Genomic DNA, 22173 nt, shown 5'->3' with positions numbered 1-22173 from the left:
AGTGCAGTTTTACTGCAGTATATTGAAGCGTGTCAGTGCAGTTTTACTGCAGTATATTGAAGTGTGTCAGTGCAGTTTTACTGCAGTATATTGAAGTGCATCAGTGCAGTTTTACTGTAGTATATTGAAGTGCGTCAGTGCAGTTTTACTGCAGTATATTTAAGTGCATCAGTGCAGTTTTACTGCAGTATATTGAAGTGCATCAGTGCAGTTTTACTGCAGTATATTGAAGTGCATCTGTGCAGTTTTACTGCAGTATATTGTAATGTGTCTGTGTAGTGAGTAGTGAGTACTGAAGTTAAAGTGCACCAAACACCACTTTTCATTGATTAAAGTGCATCCAAATACACATTTCCTTGTCTCTATTACATTTCTGTAATAAGCCCCCCCCCCCCCCCCCCCCCCATCATGTCTAGGAGGACAACAAGGCGAGTCAGACGTACCCATGGCACTGTGAGGGGGCCAGGCGCGTATGTGTCCACGGGCAAAGGTGGACGTGGTCAGTCCTCAGGCAGGGCATTATTTCCTCTGTTTAGTGATGTTGCCCATGCTATCCAACCACAGCATGCAGAGGAGGTGGTAGACTGGCTTAGTAAAGCATCCTCATCCTCTATTACCCAAGCAGAGACTAATGCACAGTCCCCTGCAGCTGTCAGATTGGCTAAACCTGCCTCCTTATCCACATCTATCTATAGCCCCAGCATCATGCATAAGCTGAATTATTTGACCACCGCGTCAGCCACTTGCTCCTTGACGATGCACAGCCATTACTTGATTCAGATGTTGGTTCTGAGGTTGAGGAAGGCAGGAACATGAGTCTACAGAGAGGGGAGAACACTAGTACACAAATTGACAGTCATGTTCCCCAAGCCGCAACGAATTGCCAGGTTGTCTCCAGTGATAATGAGGATGGAGGAGATGATGATGATGAGGTCACTGACGCGACTTGGGTGCCGAATAGAGCAGAGGAGGAAAGCTGAGGTGAGAAACAACCCCAACGAAGCAGCCATCATGGAAGAGTAGAGAGCAGCCTCCCTATTCCATCATCAAAACTAAGAAGTGAAAAATGCAGCGCTATGAAAATATTAGAAAATAAACAATAAATCAAGTCCATCAGTGTTAACCTTGGTGGTGAATGATGTGATAAATCATAAAGTCTTAATCAAAGAGGTGAAATAATAAATGTCCACTTGTGTCAACACACTAAAAAGGGCAAAAGTGGATAGTGAAGGTCCAAAAAGGACTGGCAGGGATGGTGTAAATCCGTGGATGAGACGCAACATCAATGGTGCTCAACATCAATAAGTGGGAAGAGATGGGTACTCTTACCGGATAAGGTGGACTCCCCTGTCAGCGACATGGAGTCAGTAAGGCAGTGAGCCCCACTGCGCTAGTAGAAGGATAACCGGAATGCTGGAACTGGCAAGATGGGCTTCAACCAACGAACCTCCAAAGATCATCAGGATGGGTCATCGAGGTAGAAATTCCAAACCCGGAACCTTGAAAGCACAGTGTGCCACAAATGGCCCAGAATGGGCAATCGCTCTCATCAAGGTAATATGTAAAAGAAAATTAAAGCTTCTGCATGGTGCAGGTAAAAAAAGGGATTTTTATTGCTAAAAAAGCCATACAAATAAAATAGTGATCACTGAAAAAACAACAAAGGCAGCATGGAGAGGGGGTAACCGTCCGACGCGTTTCGACCCAATGGTCTTCAACTGGGGCATCATCGAAACTAATAAGTCCTGGATTACCAGCCGCTATCAAGCCCCTGATGCCTGCCTCACCAGGTCTGGGCTTCCCCAAAGTCCCTAGAACTCTTCTTCTCCCCTTTTTTTGCCCCCTGATGCCGATGTCGCCGTTTAAGTGTTTTCTGGATCTGGTATCTCTGCAAGGCTGTCTAGGCTGCCTAGCTTTGTGGGTGTTGATTTTATCTGTAAGACGTTTTTTGGTATAGGTTTCATGGGCACAATTAACACCCAAGGGCCAATGTTTCCACACCTGTTTGGCAGGTGCATATCATTTAAATTTTTGACAGCAGGGCCAATTCTTGCTTTCATCAAGATTACCTCTATAGGGTTACAGTGTGAAGGTGCCACCGACACCCAATTTTTCCTCACCTGTTACTTCTATCCAAAATCTGTGGTAGAGACACCAGAATTTATCCAAAAAATCTCTAATCTTGTTCCCAGTGCACTACATTGTGGCCCCATCAAACAGACTGGCTCTGCAAGCCGTTGTTTATAAAATAAAGAAAGCTTGCAGGGAAAATTTCGTTTGTTTGGCCTTTTATAAATGCAATTGTTGCTGCAGTACAGATGTGCCACTTTACAGGTGGACTAAGGGGACCCCCCAGGCACTATATTGAAAGGAATTTTTCATTTTTATGCTTTCACTTTAACCATCAATAAATCACTGCTCATTTAAACATTTTTTTTTCCTTACAAACTTTTTTTTTAATTTATACATGTCCTCCAGGGCAGTACCCGGACCCCCTTAACCATTGCATGCCCGATTACTTGCATATAAGCCTTCAAAATGGGCACTTTTGATTTTTACAGTTCGGGTCCCATAGACTTTAATGGGGTTCATTGTTTGGCTCTGAACTTTTGCAATGTTTGAAAGTTCTGGCGTGAACATAACCGGGGGAGGGGGGGGGGTGTTGGGCCCATCTCTATTCACTACAAACAACCAATGCAATATGGCAACCTGAGGGCTTTCTGTACACTCTCTGTGTGTTTTTTTTCGACAAAAGTGGAGTTACTTCTCCTACACAGGACAAGAAGTAACACATCTCCAGAATGAACAAACATGTTCTGAAGGGGTTTCAGTATTTGTTTCCACGCTATGTACTGTTTGTGTGTATCCACATCTGCTGGAGATAAGACGTCACAGTGACTATGGAGGAAGAGGACGGACATAACGGAAGATTACCGGGTGTAAATATAAAATAATATCATTCAAAATAATATTTTGAATGCCATGAAATCCATTAAAGCAGTGGTCATCAACCATGTCCTCAGGGCCCACTAACAGGCCAGGTTTTATGTATGACCTTGGGGAGATGCAGACTAGAATACTGCAATCACTGAGCAGAAAATGATGTCACCTGTGATGTATTTCAGTTATCTTGCAAACCCGGTCTGTTAGCGGGTCCTGAGGACAGGGTTGATGACCACTGCATTAGCGGGTATCTAAAAACAGCATGTCATAAAGCCTCTAGCATAGGTCCTAATTGAAGTCATAATCCATTTCGGGACAATCCGTATGGGTAGTCTTGAGTCAAATGACCTCAAACTGCCAGAGCCAAAATCTACACATAATCCATAAATCCTGATAGGATAAAGTTATGCAATATACAGTAATGGGATCGTTGGTGCTACTCCAATGTAGACATATCCTGGTAATTTTGGCTGGCTCGTGGGGTTGTCTTTAGGAGGTCTTCCTTATTCCTGGGGAATTCTACTCATTGATTCCCCCGTTTGTGTCCTCCCTTTTTTCCTTTTTGATCATCACCGTACTCACCTCTACATCCAAAGTCTTTCAGCACCCACCCAATAATACTCTTTAACAAGACGGCCCCCGGACCACCCCCCCATGTGGATGAGTATGGGGTACATTTTACCCCTACCCATTCACCAAAAATGTGTAAAAGTGAATAAAGACAGGAGGCAGTTTTTGACAATTTCTTTATTAAAAAGTAAAAAAAACTGTCCCTCGATGTAGATCCATCATCAATCACAGTGCTTGCGGCACCGCCGCCCCGAAAACAAAAACAAAGATCCGCTCCCACGGTCTACCTGCTTCTCCGTGTGAAACTTCTTATATAGGGAAAGGACGGGGGGCCACACGGCGACATCACCTGGTGGCCCCGCCCCCTTGTGACATCACCAACCGATGCATGTGATAAGCCCCCCTGCCCGCAGACCCCCACAACCACCAGCCAGGGTTGTGGGGATGAGGCCCTTGCCCCAAAGCATGTTGAGGGCGCCTGGTATGGTTAATGGGGTGGGGCGCTCTCTAACCCCCCCTCCTGACCTGCCAGGCTGCATGCTCGGATAAGGGTCTGGTATAGGGTTGCCACCTCATCTCTTTAAACCTGAACACATATTAATTACACAGGTTCTGTGGCTGATTAACCACTTGCTTACTGGGCACTTAAAGCCCCCTCCTGCCCAGACCAATTTTTAGCTTTCAGCGCTGTTGCACTTTGAATGACAATTGCGCGGTCATGCTACACTGTACCCAAATGAAATTTTTATCATTTTTTTCACACAAATAGAGCTTTCTTTTGGTGGTATTTAATCACCACTGGGGTTTTTTTTTATTGCTAAACAAACATAAAAAAGGACAGAAATTTAAAAAAAAAAAAAAAACACGTTTCATAGTTTGTTATAAAATTTTGCAAACAGGTAATTTTTCTCCTTCATTGATATTCGCTGATGGGGCTGCATTGATGGGCACCGATGGGCTGCACTGATAGGCACAGATAAGGTGACACTGATAAGACGGCACTGATGGGCCCTGATGGGTGGCACTGGTAGGTGGCACTGATGGACACTGGTAGGTGGCACTGGTGGGCACTGGTAGGTGGTATTGATAGGCAGCACTGGTGATGAGGCACTGATTGGTGACATTTATAGGTGGCACTGTGGGCACTGGTAGGTGAAACTGTGGGCACTGATAGGTGGCGCTGGTGGGCGGCACCGTTGTGAACTGGTAGGTGGCACAGAAGCCTCTGCAAAGGCTCTCCACGATCGGGGCCGATGTCCCTTTCACAGCCGCCGGTGATCGGCTTTTTTTCTTCTCCTCACGCTACCAATAACCAGCATGAGGAGAACAAATAGGCGATTACCAGCTCTGTTTACATCACATGATCAGCTGTCATTGGCTGACAGCTGATCACGTGGTAAGGGGTCGGGATCGACCCCTTACTCCGATCTGTGATCAGCGGAGTCTGATAGACTCTCTGATCACAGAGTGTGCTGTGCGCGTCCTGCAGGGGGCGTGCAGGCTGCTGCGAGCACGGGAGGACAACCATGGACGCCCTCCCGGCAAAGTAGGTCCACGCTGCAGCCGTCTTTCGGCTATAGCGCGGACAGGAAGTAGTTAAGGTGATAATTAAACTCACTTGTTGCCTTATCTGCATTAAACTAGCCTCAGAACCCGTGTTCAGGTTTAAAGGGATGAGGTGGCAACTCTAGTCTGGTATGGATTTTGGGGCAGACCCCACACCACTTTTTTTTGCTTTTTTTTTTTGTCGTGAAGGGCCTGAGATCAACTTGGGCGGGGGGACCCCACGCTGTTTTTTTTTCATTATTTTTAATTGTCTGCATTTTTTTTTTTACATTCAGCCGTCAGCGGGTTCCCCACAGTGACAGCTGATGAGTCACCCGTTGCTAAGGACACGGCGGGCAGCTTCCCGGGCCTGCTCCTTAGCAATCAGCTTAATGTCAATAAACAGCGTGGGGGACACAGCGTGCGTGTGATCACACACAGCGGAAGCCCAGAGGCGGGTACCGCGGGCTTGATGTGCGCCGGAACCTGCCAATCTTCCAGCAGAGAGGCAGAACGGTGGTCTGCCGATGTAAACAAGGCAGATCGCCGTTCTGACAGGAGGGAGGGCATGGATCCTGTGCCTCTGCAAAGCAGGTACAAGGATCGATCTCCTCCCCCTAGTGAACGCATCTCCCACCCTGTGGTAAAACACTGGCTAGGCACACAGTTAACCCTTTGATCGCCCCTGATGTTTAACCCCTTCCCAGCCAGTGTCATTAGTCCAGTGACAGTGCATATTTTTTTGCACTGATCACTGTATTAGTGTCACTGGTCCCCAAAAAAAGTCAATTAGTGTCAGAATGTCCGCCGCAATGTCGCTGAACGACATTACTAGTAATAAAAAAAAAAATAAATACAACTATCCCATAGATTGTAGACGCGATAAATTTTGTGCAAACCAATATACGCTTTTCGCGATTTTTTTTTTTTTTTTTTACCAAAGATATGTAGCAGAATACATATTGGCCTAAACTGATGAAGAAATCTGATTGTTTACTTTTTTTATTGGATGTTTTATAGCAGAAAGTAAAAAAAAATGTTGTTTCACTTTCCAAAATTGTCAAACTTTTTTGTTTATAGCGCAAAAAAATAAAAACCGCAGAGGTGATCAAATACCACCAAAAGAAAAGCTCTATTTGTGGGGGGGGGGAAAGGACATATATTTTATTTGGGTACAGCATCGCACGACTAATAGGTAAAATAATGCAGTTCCGTATTACCTGGCCATGAAGTGGGGGGGGGGATCTTCCAGGGGTGCAACTTTCTGCGACCGTCCGCTCTGCTCTGGAGGAGTTTTAAAAATAATTTATTTAAAAGTAAAATTATAAAGATGTGTGACCATCATAACCTACAGAAGCCAATTTGACAGCTTGAACCCAACCGGGGTAGGCTGGACTAGGCCATCAAGGTTTATATCACTACTATACTTTACGCCTTCTCAGTTTTTGTATTACAAATGTTGTATAATATATGCAGCAACTTCAATTGATTTCTATTTGTGTGAAAAAATAAATAAAAATTATTGTTGAAAAAAAAAAAGAAGCCAATTTGTCAAATATGAGGAAATGAAGGTGACAGTTTCTGTATTCTCCACAAGGGGGGGGGGGGGAGAGCATGCATGTTGACAGGAAGTGATGTCACATACAGACAGGAAGTGATGTAGGAGTATAACAGGAAGTTCCGGGTCAGAAGTGTTTTGGGAGGAAGTAGAGAGGAGACATTGCTGGAACTGGCAGCAGTGGAGGTAAGTATTGTGTTTACAATTTTTTTTTCAACCCCCTCCTTCGAGGGGTTCAGTGGTGGAGTTCTGCTCACGGCTGGGTTCACTCGTGCAGGCGGTGCGGCTCGCGTTTGCACAGCAGCTCATTCGTTTGAACTGAAAGTTGTACCTGGGGGGGAATGTCCTCGACCCTTTTTAAAAAAAGTGGATATTCATAGTAATATCCAGATAAACACATACAGTATCTCACAAAAGTAAGTACACCCCTCACATTTATGTAAATCTTTTAACACACTTAGGGGTGTACTCACTTTTGTTGCCAGCGGTTTAGACATTAATGGCTGTGTGTCGAGTTATTTTGAGGGGACAACAAATTTACACTGTTATACAAGCTGTACACTCACTACTTTACATTGTAGACAAGTGTCATTTCTTCAGTGTTGTCACATGAAAAGATAGAAGAAAAGATTTACAAAATTGTGAGGGGTGTACTTACTTTTGTGAGATACTGTATAAAGACTAATAATAAAAATGTATAAATAGTAATATCCATTTAGAAGCACTCTGAGTGTAATGCCTATAGTATTGACAACAGTCACCGCCATGGGTAGACTTGTATGATTATTAATTGTTGTGGGCAGCAAAGACAGTTTATGTTTCATTATATATTGATAACAATAAATGAGAAGCTGTCTGTACCACAATGAAAATACATATCATCATACTCCAGATAATTCTCAATGTATTATCACTTTACAGAGAGGGGTGTCCTGTATAGATCACATGACCACATCAATGAAGATGGACAAGGCCTGGAGTCACATGACTGAGAGGATAATAAACCTCACCCTGGAGATCATCTACCTGCTGACCGGAGAGGTGAGGAGGATTCTGGGAGGTCACATGACATCACTCTTATCTCTATTAATAAAACACAGACCTGACCGGAGAGGTGAGGAGGATTCTGGGAGGTCACATGACATCACTCTTATCTCTATTAATAAAACACAGACCTGACCGGAGAGGTGAGGAGGATTCTGGGAGGTCACATGACATCACTCTTATCTCTATTAATAAAACACAGACCTGACCGGAGAGGTGAGGAGGTTTTCGAGGGTCACATGACATAGTGTTCCTCTTTTAAAACAGATTTTTCCTCCGGTGAAGTCTGGTGATCAGGTAATCATTACAGTGCCTTCATCTCACACCTTGACACCTAAGAGAAATAATGAAAAGAAGATTCTAGAAGTCACCAAGAAGATCATTGAGCTGCTGACAGGAGAGGTGAGCGGTGCCGGGAATTCTGGGACATTATCCAGTAACAGACAAGGGATGTGTCTGGATGGTGACTGTATCATTGTGTGTGTCAGGTTCCTATAAGGTGTCAGGATGTCACTGTCTATTTCTCCATGGAGGAGTGGGAGTATTTAGAAGGACACAAGGATCTCTACAAGGACGTCATGATGGAGAATCAGCCGCCCCTCACATCACCGGGTAAGAGGAGACTTTATTGTAAAGGAGAGAGCAGTACGGAGGGTCCACCTAGATCCCCCATCATCTGATAAACACATAGAAACAATTTATTCAGTCAGTGTGTGTGTTTCCTACAGATGGATCCAGTAATGAGAACCCACCAGAGAGATGTCCCCGTCCTCTGTATTCCCGGGATTCCACACAGGAAGATCACACCATCCCTCACCATCATCAGGTAGGTGGAACCAAACATAAGCAACTGAAGGTGATTTTAATTGTATAGGATTTTTTCCTTTTTGTAGTCCCAGGCTAGTAGCTCTGACATTTTGGAGATGTTTTTTCCTATCATTTTGTTGTTTTTAGGGCAATGACCCGATTGATTTGAAAGTTGAGGTTAAAAAGGAAGTAGAGGAGATATCTATGGAGGAGGCTGGAATGACAGTGACAATAAAAGAAGAGGAATCTTTTTTAGATATCAGCACATGTGAGTAATGATGTCCAAATAGAGAAATACTTTTCAGTTTCCTTTTTCATTTCAAGGATTTAAATTATGCAGATTGATGAAAAATTCTTGGTTACAAGCCGATCTTTGCATCATTAGGCAAGCCCGGATTATAAACTGTAAGCAATCAGTTCATCAGCATATCCACCATACTGTCTAATGCAGGCATGTCCAAAGTCCGGCCCGCGGGCCAATTGCGGCCCGCGGTTCGGTTTAGGATGGCCCGCCTGGTAATTTTGACATATATATCTTATGTGGCCCCCAAGGAATCCCCAGCGCTGGGGGCCACAAAAGATAGATATGCTGGCTGCCTTGGAGGGGGCGGGACGAGCGCCGTACAGGATACAGGAGAATTTCCTGTTCACACCGCGTCCTGTGTAAAAGGAAGTCCCGTCTCCTGCGCTGCCATTGGACAGTTGTTTTGTCCATCATAGGAGGCGGGACTTTCAATTAAAGAGGCTGCCGATAAAAACAGGAGTTTCTCCTGTATGTCTGTTGGTGCTCTTCCCGCCCCCTCCCTGTCTCCTCCAAGGCTGCAGATGGACATGAATCAGGCAATGGTGAGTCTGCATTCATGTCAATATGGTGGGGGCTGCATTCATGTCAATGTGGGGGCTGCATTCATGTCAATGTGGTGGGGGCTGCATTCATGACAATGTGGTGGGGGCTGCATTCATGACAATGTGGTGGGGGCTGCATTCATGACAATGTGGTGGGGGCTGCATTCATGTCAATGTGGTGGGGGCTGCATTCATGTCAATGTGGTGGGGGCTGCATTCATGTCAATGTGGTGGGGGCTGCATTCATGTCAATGTGGTGGGGGCTGCATTCATGTCAGTGTGGTGGGGGCTGCATTCATGTCAGTGTGGTGGGGGCTGCATTCATGTCAGTGTGGTGGGGGCTGCATTCATGTCAGTGTGGTGGGGGCTGCATTCATGTCAATGTGGTGGGGGCTGCATTCCTGTCAATGTGGTGGGGGCTGCATTCCTGTCAATGTGGTGGGGGCTGCATTCATGTCAATGTGGTGGAGGCTGCATTCATGTCAATATGGTGGGGGGCTGCATTCATGTCAATATGGTGGAGGCTGCATTCATGTCAATATGGTGGGGGGCTGCATTCATGTCAATATGGTGGAGGCTGCATTCATGTCAATATGGTGGGGGGCTGCATTCATGTCAATATGGTGGGGGCTGCATTCATGTCAATATGGTGGGGGCTGCATTCATGTCAATATGGTGGAGGCTGCATTCATGTCAATATGGTGGAGGCTGCATTCATGTCAATATGGTGGGGGGCTGCATTCATGTCAATATGGTGGGGGCTGCATTCATGTCAATATGGTGGGGGCTGCATTCATGTCAATATGGTGGGGGCTGCATTCATGTCAATATGGTGGGGGCTGCATTCATGTCAATATGGTGGGGGCTGCATTCGTGTCAATGTGGGGGCTGCATTCATGTCAATGTGGGGGCTGCATTCATGTCAATATGGTGGGGGCTGCATTCATGTCAATATGGTGGGGGCTGCATTCATGTCAATATGGTGGGGGCTGCATTCATGTCAATGTGGTGGGGGCTGCATTCATGTCAATGTGGTGGGGGCTGCATTCATGTCAATGTGGTGGGGGCTACATTCATGTCAATGTGGTGGGGGCTGCATTCATGGCAAGATGAGGCTGCAGATGGGCACTGATTAGGCTGCATTGATGGGCACTGACCCTTATTTTGCTTCACAGTTCTTTATTTAAAATTTTAAGATTTTGTTCCTGAAACTTCCTTTTTAAAGTGAAGGTGCGTGTTATAAGCCTATTAAATACGGTATATCCAAATAACACGCCCGAGCTCATCTATTCACCACACACAGCACAAAGGCAAGAGAATTCTTGTTGGGCCGTGTATTAGCGCTCGGACGGACACACTTAGACCAAATTTTAATCATTTAAAGAATGTCAGGCAAAATGGTCGGCCCTCAAGCATGTTCTCTTCATCAAATCTGGCCCTCTTTGAAAAAAGTTTGGACACCCCTGGTCTAATGTGTCTAAAAAAAAAAAAAAAATAAGAGGAATTGTACACTTTACGGTAGGCTAATCTCAAGCACTTGTCAGAAAAAAAATATATGTATCCACTATGTTACCCAATGTGACCAACAAATGGAGGTCCATCTCCATTCCTCAATATAACGTCATGTTCCCAACAAATGATATGGAGATACTGTACACCATATGAAAGGACCATCTCCATTCCTCAATATAATGTCATGTTCCCAACAAATGAGGAGGAGATACTGTACACCATATGAAAGGTCCATCTCCATTCCTCAATATAATGTCATGTTCCCAACAAATGAGGAGGAGATACTGTATACCATATGAAAGGTCCATCTCCATTCCTCAATATAACGTCATGTTCCCAACAAATGAGGAGGAGATACTGTACACCATATGAAAGGTCCATCTCCATTCCTCAATATAATGTCATGTTCCCAACAAATGAGGAGGAGATACTGTACACCATATGAAAGGTCCATCTCCATTCCTCAATATAACGTCATGTTCCCAACAAATGAGGAGGAGATACTGTATACCATATGAAAGGTCCATCTCCATTCCTCAATATAACGTCATGTTCCCAACAAATGAGGAGGAGATACTCTATACCATATGAAAGGTTCATCTCCATTCCTCAATATAACGTCATGTTCCCAACAAATGAGGAGGAGATACTGTACACCATATGAAAGGTCCATCTCCATTCCTCAATATAACGTCATGTTCCCAACAAATGAGGAGGAGATACTGTACACCATATGAAAGGTCCATCTCCATTCCTCAATATAATGTCATGTTCCCAACAAATGAGGTGGAGATACTGTACACCATATGAAAGGTCCATAAATCTGCTTTTATTAATCAAATATTTATTTCTTACAGATGGACATGACGTTCGGAATACCTCAGAGGCACATTTTATGTTCTCTCCAGTACATAACGCCATCATAAAATATTCTTCAGAAGTAAACCACGATACTCAACATATGCACCCCGAACTTTACCATGAAAATAGCTCCACAGATCCCCTTAAACCTGAAGATTTTGATAATAAGCCGCATCCAAGACTTCACAGGGCAGACGGGTCCTCTGATCGATCGAGTCTGCAGGGATCGTCGTCTAGTGGCTTAGACACTGTAACACACGGGGATGAAAAGACGTTCCTCTTGTCTGAAGCTGACAATTGTTTCATATCAAAACCGCCCCTCGCTTTCGATCAAAGAATACACAAACGCGAGGTTTCGTTTCCGTGTTCAGAGTGCGGGAAAAGTTTCACTCAGATGGCAGACCTGCTTAGACATCTGACAACTCACACTGGGGAGCGTCCCTATTCACCACCAAAATGGGAAAAATCTTTTTTCCGGAAAGCAGACCTGCCTACCCACGAGGGAATCCACTCGGTCGAGCGTTCCTTTTCATGTTCCCGGTGCGGGAAATGTTTTGCCCAGCAAGCAGACCTCCTGAACCACGAGATCATCCACACGGGCGAGCTTTCCTTTTCATGTTCCCGGTGCGGGAAATGTTTTGCCCAGCAAGCAGACCTCCTTGCCCACCAGAGAACTCACACAGACGGGCGCCCCTTTATCTGTTCAGAGTGCGGGAAATGTTATACTCAGAAAGGGGCACTGATCGCACACCAGAGAAGACACACGGGCGAGCGGCCGTTCCCCTGCTCGCAGTGCGGGAAATGTTTCATAGAGAAAGGACACCTTCAGAGACACCAGAAAAGGCACACGGCAGATCGCCCTTATTCGTGTCCGGAGTGCGGGAAGCGTTTCTTTCAGAAAGACGAACTGGCCACCCACCAGAGGAGCCACACCGGGGAGCGGCCTTTTTCCTGTCTGGAGTGCGGGAAGTGTTTCACTCAGAGGGGAGTGCTAATTGCACACCAGAGGAGTCACGTGGGGGCGCGCCCCTACTGCTGCTCGGAGTGCGGGAGAGGTTTTACCGTCAAAGGGCATCTGGTTATCCATCAGAGAATCCACACGGGGGAGCGGCCTTTTTCCTGTCTATTGTGCGGGAAACGTTTTATAAGGAAGGAACATCTTGTGAAGCACGAGAAAAGTCGGATATGTTTGAAACCAAAATCAAAGGCAGCTTCACATGCCAGCTAATGCTGGAGAGACGTTTATGGGGGTGGGGGAGGGGGGTTCAGAATCGCTTCTTTGACCTCCATCTAAAGTACTTTGTATGGTTTTTACGCATTTCGTTTGTCTATTGTGATGACGTTTCATTTTAACCACTTCCGGGCTGCCGCTCGCCGATATACGTTGGCATACACATACGTTATGGCAGCAGCTAGCTACCATGACCCCGGTATCCTCTTCTTCAGTGAGCAGTCCGGTATCCAATAATAGTGGTCTCTGCGGCGGATTCGCCGCAAGATCACTTTTATCGGTGGCAGGAGAGGCCACTCCCCCCGCCACTTACCGGAGCCGTCGGTAGCGGTGGAGGTGATCAGTTCCTCTTCCTGGCTTGGTATGGAGACGAGTGAGGGGAAGATGGCCCCCTCTTCTTCAGTGGGTGGTCCGGTATCCAATAATAGTGGTCTCTGCGGCGGATTCGCCGCAAGATCACTTTTATCGGCGGCGGGAGAGGCCCCCCCCGCCGCTTACCGGAGCCGTCGGTAGTGGCGGAGGCGATCGAGTCCTCTTCCTGGCTTGGTATGGAGACGAGTGAGGGGAAGATGGCCCCCTCTTCTTCAGTGGGTGGTCCGGTATCCAATAATAGTGGTCTCTGCGGCGGATTCGCCGCAAGATCACTTTTATCGGCGGCGGGAGAGGCCCCCCCGCCGCTTACCGGAGCCGTCGGTAGTGGCGGAGGCGATCGAGTCCTCTTCCTGGCTTGGTATGGAGACGAGTGAGGGGAAGATGGGCCCCCTCTTCTTCAGTGGGCAGTCCGTTATCCAATAATAGTGGTCTCTGCGGCAGATTCGCCGCAAGATCACTTTTATCGGCGGCGGGAGAGGTCCCCCCCAGCCACTTACCGGAGCCGTCGGTAGCAGAGAAGGCGATCGGGTCCTCTTCCTGGCTTGGTATGGAGACGAGTGAGGGGAAGATGGCCCCCCCACCCCTCTCCATATCATTGCAGGGCGGAAGCGACGTCAAAACATCACTTCCGTCCATAGCTCTTTAAAGCAACATTTATTTTTTATTTATTTTTTAAATTACATTAAATTTTTTTTTTTTTTTTAAATTGCATTTTAGTGTAAATATGAGATGTGAGGTCTTTTTGTCCCCAGATCTCACATTTAAGAGGTCCTGTCATTCTTTTTTTTCTATTACAAGGGATGTTTACATGTAATAGGAATTAAAGTGACACCATTTTTTTAAAAAGAACAATGTAAAATTAAAAAATAAAAGGTAAAATAAATAAGAAAAAAAAAAAAAAATTTTTAAACACGCCCCGTCCCGCCGAGCTCGTGTGCAGAAGCTAACGCAGACGTGAGCAGCGCCCGCATATGAAAACGGTGGTCAGACCACACATGTGAGGTATCGCCGCGATCGGTAGAGCGAAAGCAATAATTCCAGTCCTAGCCCTCCTCTGTAACTCCAAAAATGCAACCTGTAGATTTTTTTTAAACGTCGCCTATGGAGATTTTTAAGGGTAAAAGTTTGTCGCCATTCCACGAGCGGGCGCAATTTTGAAGCGTGACATGTTGGGTATCAATTTACACGGCTTAAGGTTATTATTATTATGGATTAAGAAAATTGGGCTAACTTTACTGTTGTTTTAATTTTTTAGATCAATACAAAATAAAATAAAAAACCTTCATATAGGTATTTTTTTTAATATTTTTCAATTATTATTACTATTATTATTTTTTTCTACGCACACTTTTTTTTTTTCTTCTTCTATCTCTGCAAGGACAGAGAGTGATGGAATGTCTCTCGTCCAATCACAGAGACAGAAAACACAGGGGGCGGGCTTCACATTGGGTGATCACTGTGTAGCCAATCAGAGGCTAACGGGTGGAATCTGACATTTCGGGTCCCGATCGTTTAGATCAAACTTGAAGTAGAATTTTTTTTATTTTTTATTTTTTATTATTTTTTTAAATTATTATTTATTATCTGTCCTCCATTCACAGAGAAAGAAAACACGGGGGCGGGCTTCACAGAAACAATAGTGCGCACTTTGCTTTTTTTTTTTTTTTTTAATCCCACACTGATACTAAAAAAAAAATCCTGTCCAAAAAATACTCACCCTGACCTTGACCCAAACACTAATCCTGGCACTGACCTACATCAATAAAATAAAAATAAAAGGAAAAACCTTGATATAGGTATTTATTTATTCATTTTATATATTTAATTATTATTATTATTTATTTTTACACACACTTTTTTTTTATTTTGTCTCTGCAAGGACAGAGAGTGATGCAATGTCTCTCGTCCAATCACAGAGACAGAAAACACGGGGGGGCGGGGACGGGCTTCACGTTGAGTGATCACTGTGATAGCCAATCCGAGGCTTTTACACCGCTATACGTCGGTACTTTGACGTAGAATACCGGGGTTATGGCAGCAGATAGCTGCCATAACCCCGGTATTTTCTAACACGGCGGGCAGTGCGCTTTCGGATAAAAGTGGTCTCCGCGGCAGATTCGCCGCGAGATCACTTTCATCGGTGGCAGGAGAGGTGCCCACCCCCCCTCCCGCCGCGTTTCGGTCATCCTTACCGGAGCCGTCGGTAGCGGCGGGGACGATCCGGTCCTTTCCCCTCAAAGGGCATGAAGTCGAGTGAGGGAAAGATGGCCCCCCACTCGACTCAATGGTGTTGGATGACGGAAGCAACGTCAAACTTCACTTCTGCCCCAACAGTCTTGAAGGGGGAAAAAAGAAAAATATTGAAAATAATATTTATTTATTATTATTATATATTTATTTATTTTTTAATTAATTGCATTTTAATGTAAATATGAGATGTGAGGTCTTTTTGACCCCAGATCTCATATTTAAGAGGACCTGTCATGCTTTTTTTCTATTACAAGGGATGTTTACATTCCTTGTAAAAGGAATAAAAGTGACCCAATTTTTTTTTTTTTAAAGGGATAGTGTAAAAATAAAAAGTAAAATAAATAAGAACAAAAATTAAAAAATTTAAAGTGCCCAGTCCCGCCGCGCTCGTGCGCAGAAGCGAATGCATATATAAGTCACGACGCACGCACATGTAAACGGTGTTCAAAACCACACATGTGAGGTATCGCCGCAATCGTTAGAGCGAGAGCAATAATTCTAGCCCTAGACCTCCTCTGTAATGCAAAACATGCAACCTGTAGAATTTTTTAAACGTCCCCCATGGAGATTTTTAAGGGTCAAAGTTTGTCGCCATTCCATTGCGGTGCAATTTTGAAGTTTTGAAGCGTGACATGTTGGGTATCAATTTACTCGGCGTAACATTATCTTTCACAATAGAAGAAAAATGGACTAACTTTAATGTTTTCTTATTTTTTAATTTAACCACTTGCCGACCGCCGCACGCCGATGTACGTCCAAATTTTGGCGGCGGTAGCTGCCATAACCCCGGTATCCCCGTTTTCATGCGGCGGTCGGCTTTAAGGTAAAAGTGGTGTCTGTGGCAGATTCGCCGCGAGATCACTTTTATCGGTGGCGGCAGATGGCCCCCCCCCTCCCGCCGCGATCCGGTGTCCTCTGACGCTTACGGAGCCGTCGGTAGCGGCGGAAGCGACCGCATCCTTCTCTGTGCTGTGCCTGGAGACGAGTGAGGCTAAGATGGCGCCCACTCGTCTCCATGACACTGCTGGGCGGAAGCGACGTCAAAACGTCACTTCCGCCCACACGTCTTAAAGGCACAATTTTTTCAATGTCATTTTTTAAATGACTTTTTTTTTTTTATTGCATTTTAGTGTAAATATGTGATCTGAGGACTTTTTGACCCCCCAGATCTCATATTTAAGAGGACCTGTCATGCTTTTTTCTATTACAAGGGATGTTTACATTCCCTTGTAATAGGAATAAAAGTGACACATTTTTTTTTTAACTGTGTAAAAATAAATAAAGTCATGTAAAATAAATAATAAAAATAATTTTTTTTAAAAACCCCCCCGTCCCGACGAGCTTGCGTGCAGAAGCGAACGCATACATGAGTAGCGCCCACATATGAAAACGTTGGTCAAACTACACATGTGAGGTATCACAGCGACCGGTAGAGCGAGAGCAAAAATTCTAGTCCTAGATCTCCTCTTTACCGCAAAACATGCAACCTGTAAAATTTTTTAAACGTCGCCTATGGAGATTTTTGAGGGTAAAAGTTTGATGCCATTCCACGAGCGGGCGCAATTTTGAAGCGTGACATGTTGGGTATCAATTTACTTGGCGTAACATTATATTTCACAATATAAAAAAAAATTGGGCTAACTTTACTGTTGTCTTATTTTTTTTAAAGTGAATTTTTTCCAAAAAAAGTGCGCTTATAAGACAGCTGCGCAAATACGGTGCAAAAAAAAGTATTGCAATGACCGCCATTTTATTCTCTAGGGTGTTAGAACCCCCAAACATTATATATTTTTTTTTCTAAGTAATTTTCTAGCAAAAAAAAAATGTTTTAAACATGTAAACACCTAAAATCCAAAACGAGGCTGGTCCTTAAGTGGTTAAAAAAAGTGTATTTTTTCCAAAAACATTGCGTTTGTTAGACCGCTGCGCAAATACGGTGTGACATAAAGTATTGAAACAACCGCCATTTTATTCTCTAGGGTGTCTGGGAAAAAAATATATATGTTTGGGGGTTCTAAGTAAATTTCTATTAAAAAAAAAACTGATTTTAACTTGTAAACAACAAGTTTGAAAAATAGGCTCGGTCCTTAAGTGGTTAAACAACATAAAATTAAAGTGCAAAAAACGGTGCAAAAAATTTGAGAAAACCTAGAAACTGCTGCAACCACTAATAAGGTAGGTACACTCTCACCGATACAAGATAATAAAGTAAAAGAAAAAGGTGGTGCGCTGTCTAGAAACACAAGCCCTTACCCAACATAAGGGCTCAATGGGTTCAAAAGAAAAAAAAATATATAATAATCACACAGTGTTATGCGTAACAAATCCGTGAAAATACATAAAAAAAAGAAAAGAAATGAAGAAAAATGTATCAAAGACCTGGTATAGCTCTGGTTAAGGATATCTTCCTCTTATGGCGAATTAAAAGTAGATAAACCGAAGGATGTATACTCTGGACAAAGTGGAACAAACTAATAACGCTGAAACAATGTATTAAAAACACTTACATCCAATCCAATAGCTTATAGAGCAAAATACAACAATCCTCAGAACTGTGAATCACCTCCTCACCGCAATACTTCTGTGTCTCTGAAAAAGCGGAAGTGACGTCACCTGCTCCGCCTGGCGCGTTGTGTCGCCTGTCACGTGATTTCCTTGGGGTCCTTCCTGTCTCTGGACTTGTTCTTTCCTATTAATACTTTTTTGTAGGTGAGGTCTCCAGAACTGTAGACAGTATTTTATAAATGAGGTCCAACTAAAGATCTAGAAACGTAGGAGAATCTAAACCTCCTTCTGGATGTTCTAAATGGAGGTCCTTATCACTGCTGATGAAGACCTCCTGGGTTTGTGATTCCAGAAGATACCTTACATTGATGTATGGGTATAGCCACACTTTACGAACAGAAAGAATTAGTGATGCATACGTCAGGTAGAAGAGACACCGCTCTCCCGTCCAGCCATAGTAGCATAGGAATCAAACTTGGCTTCAGTCTCCAAGTCTCCACCAGAAGGCCATGACTACTGACGTGTTTCGCCCTATACCCTACAATTACGCCCTGGTGGGCGGGACTGAAAGCATCAGGGGCGTGGTCTTTTTGCTGAGACATGCAGGCTGATGCCGATCTTGTTTTCCGACCAGCCATCATAACATAGGAATCAAGATAAGCTTCAGCCTGCAAGTCTCGTCTAAAAGGCCACGACCAATGACCCGTTTTGCCCCGTACCCTATGATTGAGCCCTGGTGGGTGGGATGAAAAGCGTCAGGGGGCGTGGTCTTTTGTCTGAGACTTGCAGGCTGATGTCGATCTTGTTTTCCGACCAGTCATAGCATAGGAATCAAGATCAACTTCAGCCTGCAAGGCTCGTCCAAAAGGCCACGACTATTGACCCGTTTTGCCCTGCACCCTATCAATGAGCCCTGGTGGGTGGGATGAAAAGTGTCAGGGGGTGTGGTCTTTTGGCTTGCAGGCTGACGCCGATCTTGTTTTCCGACCAGCCATCAAAGCATAGGAATCAGGAATCAAGATCGACTTCAGTCTGCAAGTCCCTGCCAGAAGGCCACGACCCATGACTTGGGTATAGCCACACTTTACGAACAGAAAGAATTAGTGATGCATACGTCAGGTAGAAGAGACGCCGCTCTCCCGTCCAGCCATAGTAGCATAGGAATCAAACTTGGCTTCAGTCTCCAAGTCTCCACCAGAAGGCCATGACTACTGACGTGTTTCGCCCTGTACCCTACAATTATGCCCTGGTGGGTGGGACAGAAAGCATCAGGGGGCTTGGCCTTTTGGCTGAGACATGCAGGCTGACGCCGATCTTGTTTTCCAACCAGCCATCATAGCATAGGAATCAATATCAGCTTCAGCCTGCAAGTCTCGTCCAAAAGGCCACGACCATTGACTCATTTTGCCCTGTATCCTATGATTGAGCCCTGGTAGGCGGGATGAAAAGTGTCAGGGAGCGTGGTCTTTTGGCTGAGACTTGTAGGCTGATGCCGATCTTGTTTTACGACCAGTCATCATAGCATAGAAATCAAGATCGGCTTCAGCCTGCAAGTCTCATCCAAAAGGCCCACGACCACTGACCCGTTTCGCCCTGTACCCTATGATTAAGCCCTGGTGGGCGGGATGGAAAGTGTCAGGGGGCGTGGTCTTTTGGCTGAGAATTGCAGGCTAACGCCGATCTTGTTTTCCGACCAGCCATCATAGCATAGGAATCAAGATCGGCTTCAGCCTGCAAGTATCATCCAAAAGGCCACGACCACTGACACATTTCGCCCCGTACCCTATGATTAAGCCCTGGTGGGCGGGATGAAAAGTGTCAGAGGGTGTGGCCTTTTGGCAGATACTTGCAGGCTGAAGCCGATCTTGATTCCCGACCAGCCATCGTAGGACACGAATCAAGATCGGCTTCAGCCTGCAAGTCACCCCCAAAAGGCCACAACAGATGACGCATTTCGCCCCATACCCTACCATTAAGCCCTTGGTGGGTGGGATAAAAAGCATCAGGGGGCGTGGCCTTTTGGCAGCAACACAGATCTTGAAGCTGATCTTGATTCCTAATCTATGATGGCTAGCCGGGAAAAAGGCGCCTCTTCTACCTGATGTATGGATGGCCATTTTGGCAGCCTGCACCCCCTTTCTCAGGAATTTTCCTGGCTTTAAGTGGCATTCCAAGTCCAACTTAAGGTCACATAAAGAATTTGTGGTTTCTGGGTCCTCAGGTTAAGGGGGTTGGGTGGGGCAGATGGGGTGGTATTTGTATATTGGGAGATGCATTGTGTATTTGTCTGCTGAGTTATATTTATGTATAGTAAAAAAAAAACTGGAAGTGATGAAGTCTGTCCTTTTTTTTTCATATTTGAAGTGTAGAGCTCGGATAGGGATTGGGAATTACGGGATGCCCAATTAACTTTAACCACTTTCCTTCCTGGGCCAATTCTGGCACTTCGCTCCTACATGTAAAAATCATCATTTTTTTTCTAGAAAATTACTCAGAACCCCTAAACATTATATATATATGGGGTTTTTTTAGCAGAGACCCTAGGGAATAAAATGGCAGTTGTTTCAACTTTTTATGTCAGAGGTAAACGAGAAATCCTGGACAGCCACACTCAAAAGTAATCTCCGATCTTTATTTAAGTATAATCATAAAAATACATGCCACAGCATCACAAAGCAGGAAAGCTGACGCGTTTCACACTGTAGTCACGATTAAGCGGCTGTCCAGGATTTCTCTGCACCTGTTACTTTCAGCATGGAGAAAATGTTTGTTCCTCACAGACCTCCTTCAGAGCGGTGATATTTTTCTCTCTCAACTTTTTATGTCACACGGTATTTGCGCAGCGATTTTTCAAACGTGTTTTTTTTTTTTTAACGGTTTCATGAATTAAAAAAAAACAAAACAGTAAAGCAAGCCCAACTTTTTTGTATAATATGAAAGAGGATGTTACTCCGAGTAAATAGATACCTAACATGTCACGCTTTAAAATTGCGCTCACTTGTGGAATGGCGCCAAACTTCGGTACTTAAAAATCTCCATAGGCGACGCGTACATTTTTTTTTTTTTTTTTTACAAGTTACATGTTTAGAGTTACAGAGAAAGTCTTGGGCTGGAATTGTTGCTTTTCCTCTAACGCACGTGGCGATACCTCACATGTGTGATTTGAACACCGTTTATATATATGTGGGCGCAACTTATGTATGCGTTCTCTTCTGTGTGCGGGCACACGGGGGCGCTTTAAAAAAAAAAAATTTTAAATTCTTGATTTTACTTTTATTTTTTTTATTTTTACACTTTCTCTTTAAAAAAAAAAATTGATCACTTTTATTCCTATGACAAGGAATGTAAACATCCCTTGTCATAGGAATAGTGTGGAACAGGTCCTCTTACCTCATGGTAACTCTGGAGGAGCTGCAGAGATCCACAGCTCAGGTGGGAGAATCTGTCCACAGGACAACTATTAGTCGTGTTCTCCACAAATCTGACCTTTATGGAAGAGTGACAAGAAGAAAGACATTGGTGAAAGAAAGCCATAAGAAGTCCTGTTTGTGAGAAGCCATGTGGAGGACACAACAAACGTGTGGAAGAAGGTGATCTGGTCAGATGAGACCAAAATTGAACTATTTGGCCTAAAAGCAAAATGCTATGTGTGGTGGAAAACTAACACTGCACATCACTCTGAACACACCATCCCCACCGTGAAACATGGTGGTGGCAGCATGATGTGGTGGGGACAGAGATGATGAGAAGCTGGTCAGAGTTGATGGGAAGATGGATGGAGCCAAATACAGGACAATCTTAGAAGAAAACCTGTTAGAGTCTGCAAAAAGAAGACCACTACCTTAAGGGTGCACTCCTGACCCCCCCCCAACGGGGTGCATCTGTCACCTGGTCCCAGGTGACCGGACATAAGAGTCTGCAAAAGACTTGAGACTGGAGCGGAGGTTCACCTTCCAGCAGGACAACGACCCGAAACATACAGCCAGAGCTACAATGGAATGGTTTAGATCAAAGCATATTCATGTGTTAGAATGGCCCAGTCACAGTCCAGACCTAAATCACATTGAGAATCTGTGGCAAGACTTGAAAATTGCTGTTCACAGACGCTCTCCATCCAATCTGACAGAGC

The 22173-nt window shown here is 44.6% G+C and overlaps 2 protein-coding genes across 2 annotated transcripts in view; both read left to right on the top strand.

Annotated features, from left to right (window-relative positions):
* Positions 1–22173, top strand: part of LOC141106883 (uncharacterized) — a 58957-nt gene that overhangs the window by 24567 nt on the left and 12217 nt on the right. The window contains exon 12 of the mRNA XM_073597811.1: positions 19375–19476. Coding sequence (XP_073453912.1) covers positions 19375–19476 — 102 coding nt within the window. The remainder of the gene's footprint in view (positions 1–19374; positions 19477–22173) is intronic.
* On the top strand, positions 6700–15033 carry LOC141105109 (uncharacterized). Its single transcript, XM_073594975.1, has 7 exons — positions 6700–6802; positions 7538–7657; positions 7928–8062; positions 8149–8272; positions 8389–8486; positions 8615–8735; positions 11683–15033. The coding sequence occupies exons 2-7, from the start codon at positions 7562–7564 to the stop codon at positions 12912–12914; spliced, it is 1806 nt and encodes a 601-aa protein (XP_073451076.1). The 5' UTR covers positions 6700–6802; positions 7538–7561; the 3' UTR covers positions 12915–15033.

This window comes from Aquarana catesbeiana, linkage group LG08 (genome assembly GCF_042186555.1).
Source record: "Aquarana catesbeiana isolate 2022-GZ linkage group LG08, ASM4218655v1, whole genome shotgun sequence".
In the NCBI taxonomy this organism is placed as follows: Eukaryota; Metazoa; Chordata; class Amphibia; order Anura; family Ranidae; genus Aquarana; species Aquarana catesbeiana.
Note: the sequence above shows the minus strand (reverse complement) of the source record. Positions and strands in the feature narration are given on the sequence as shown.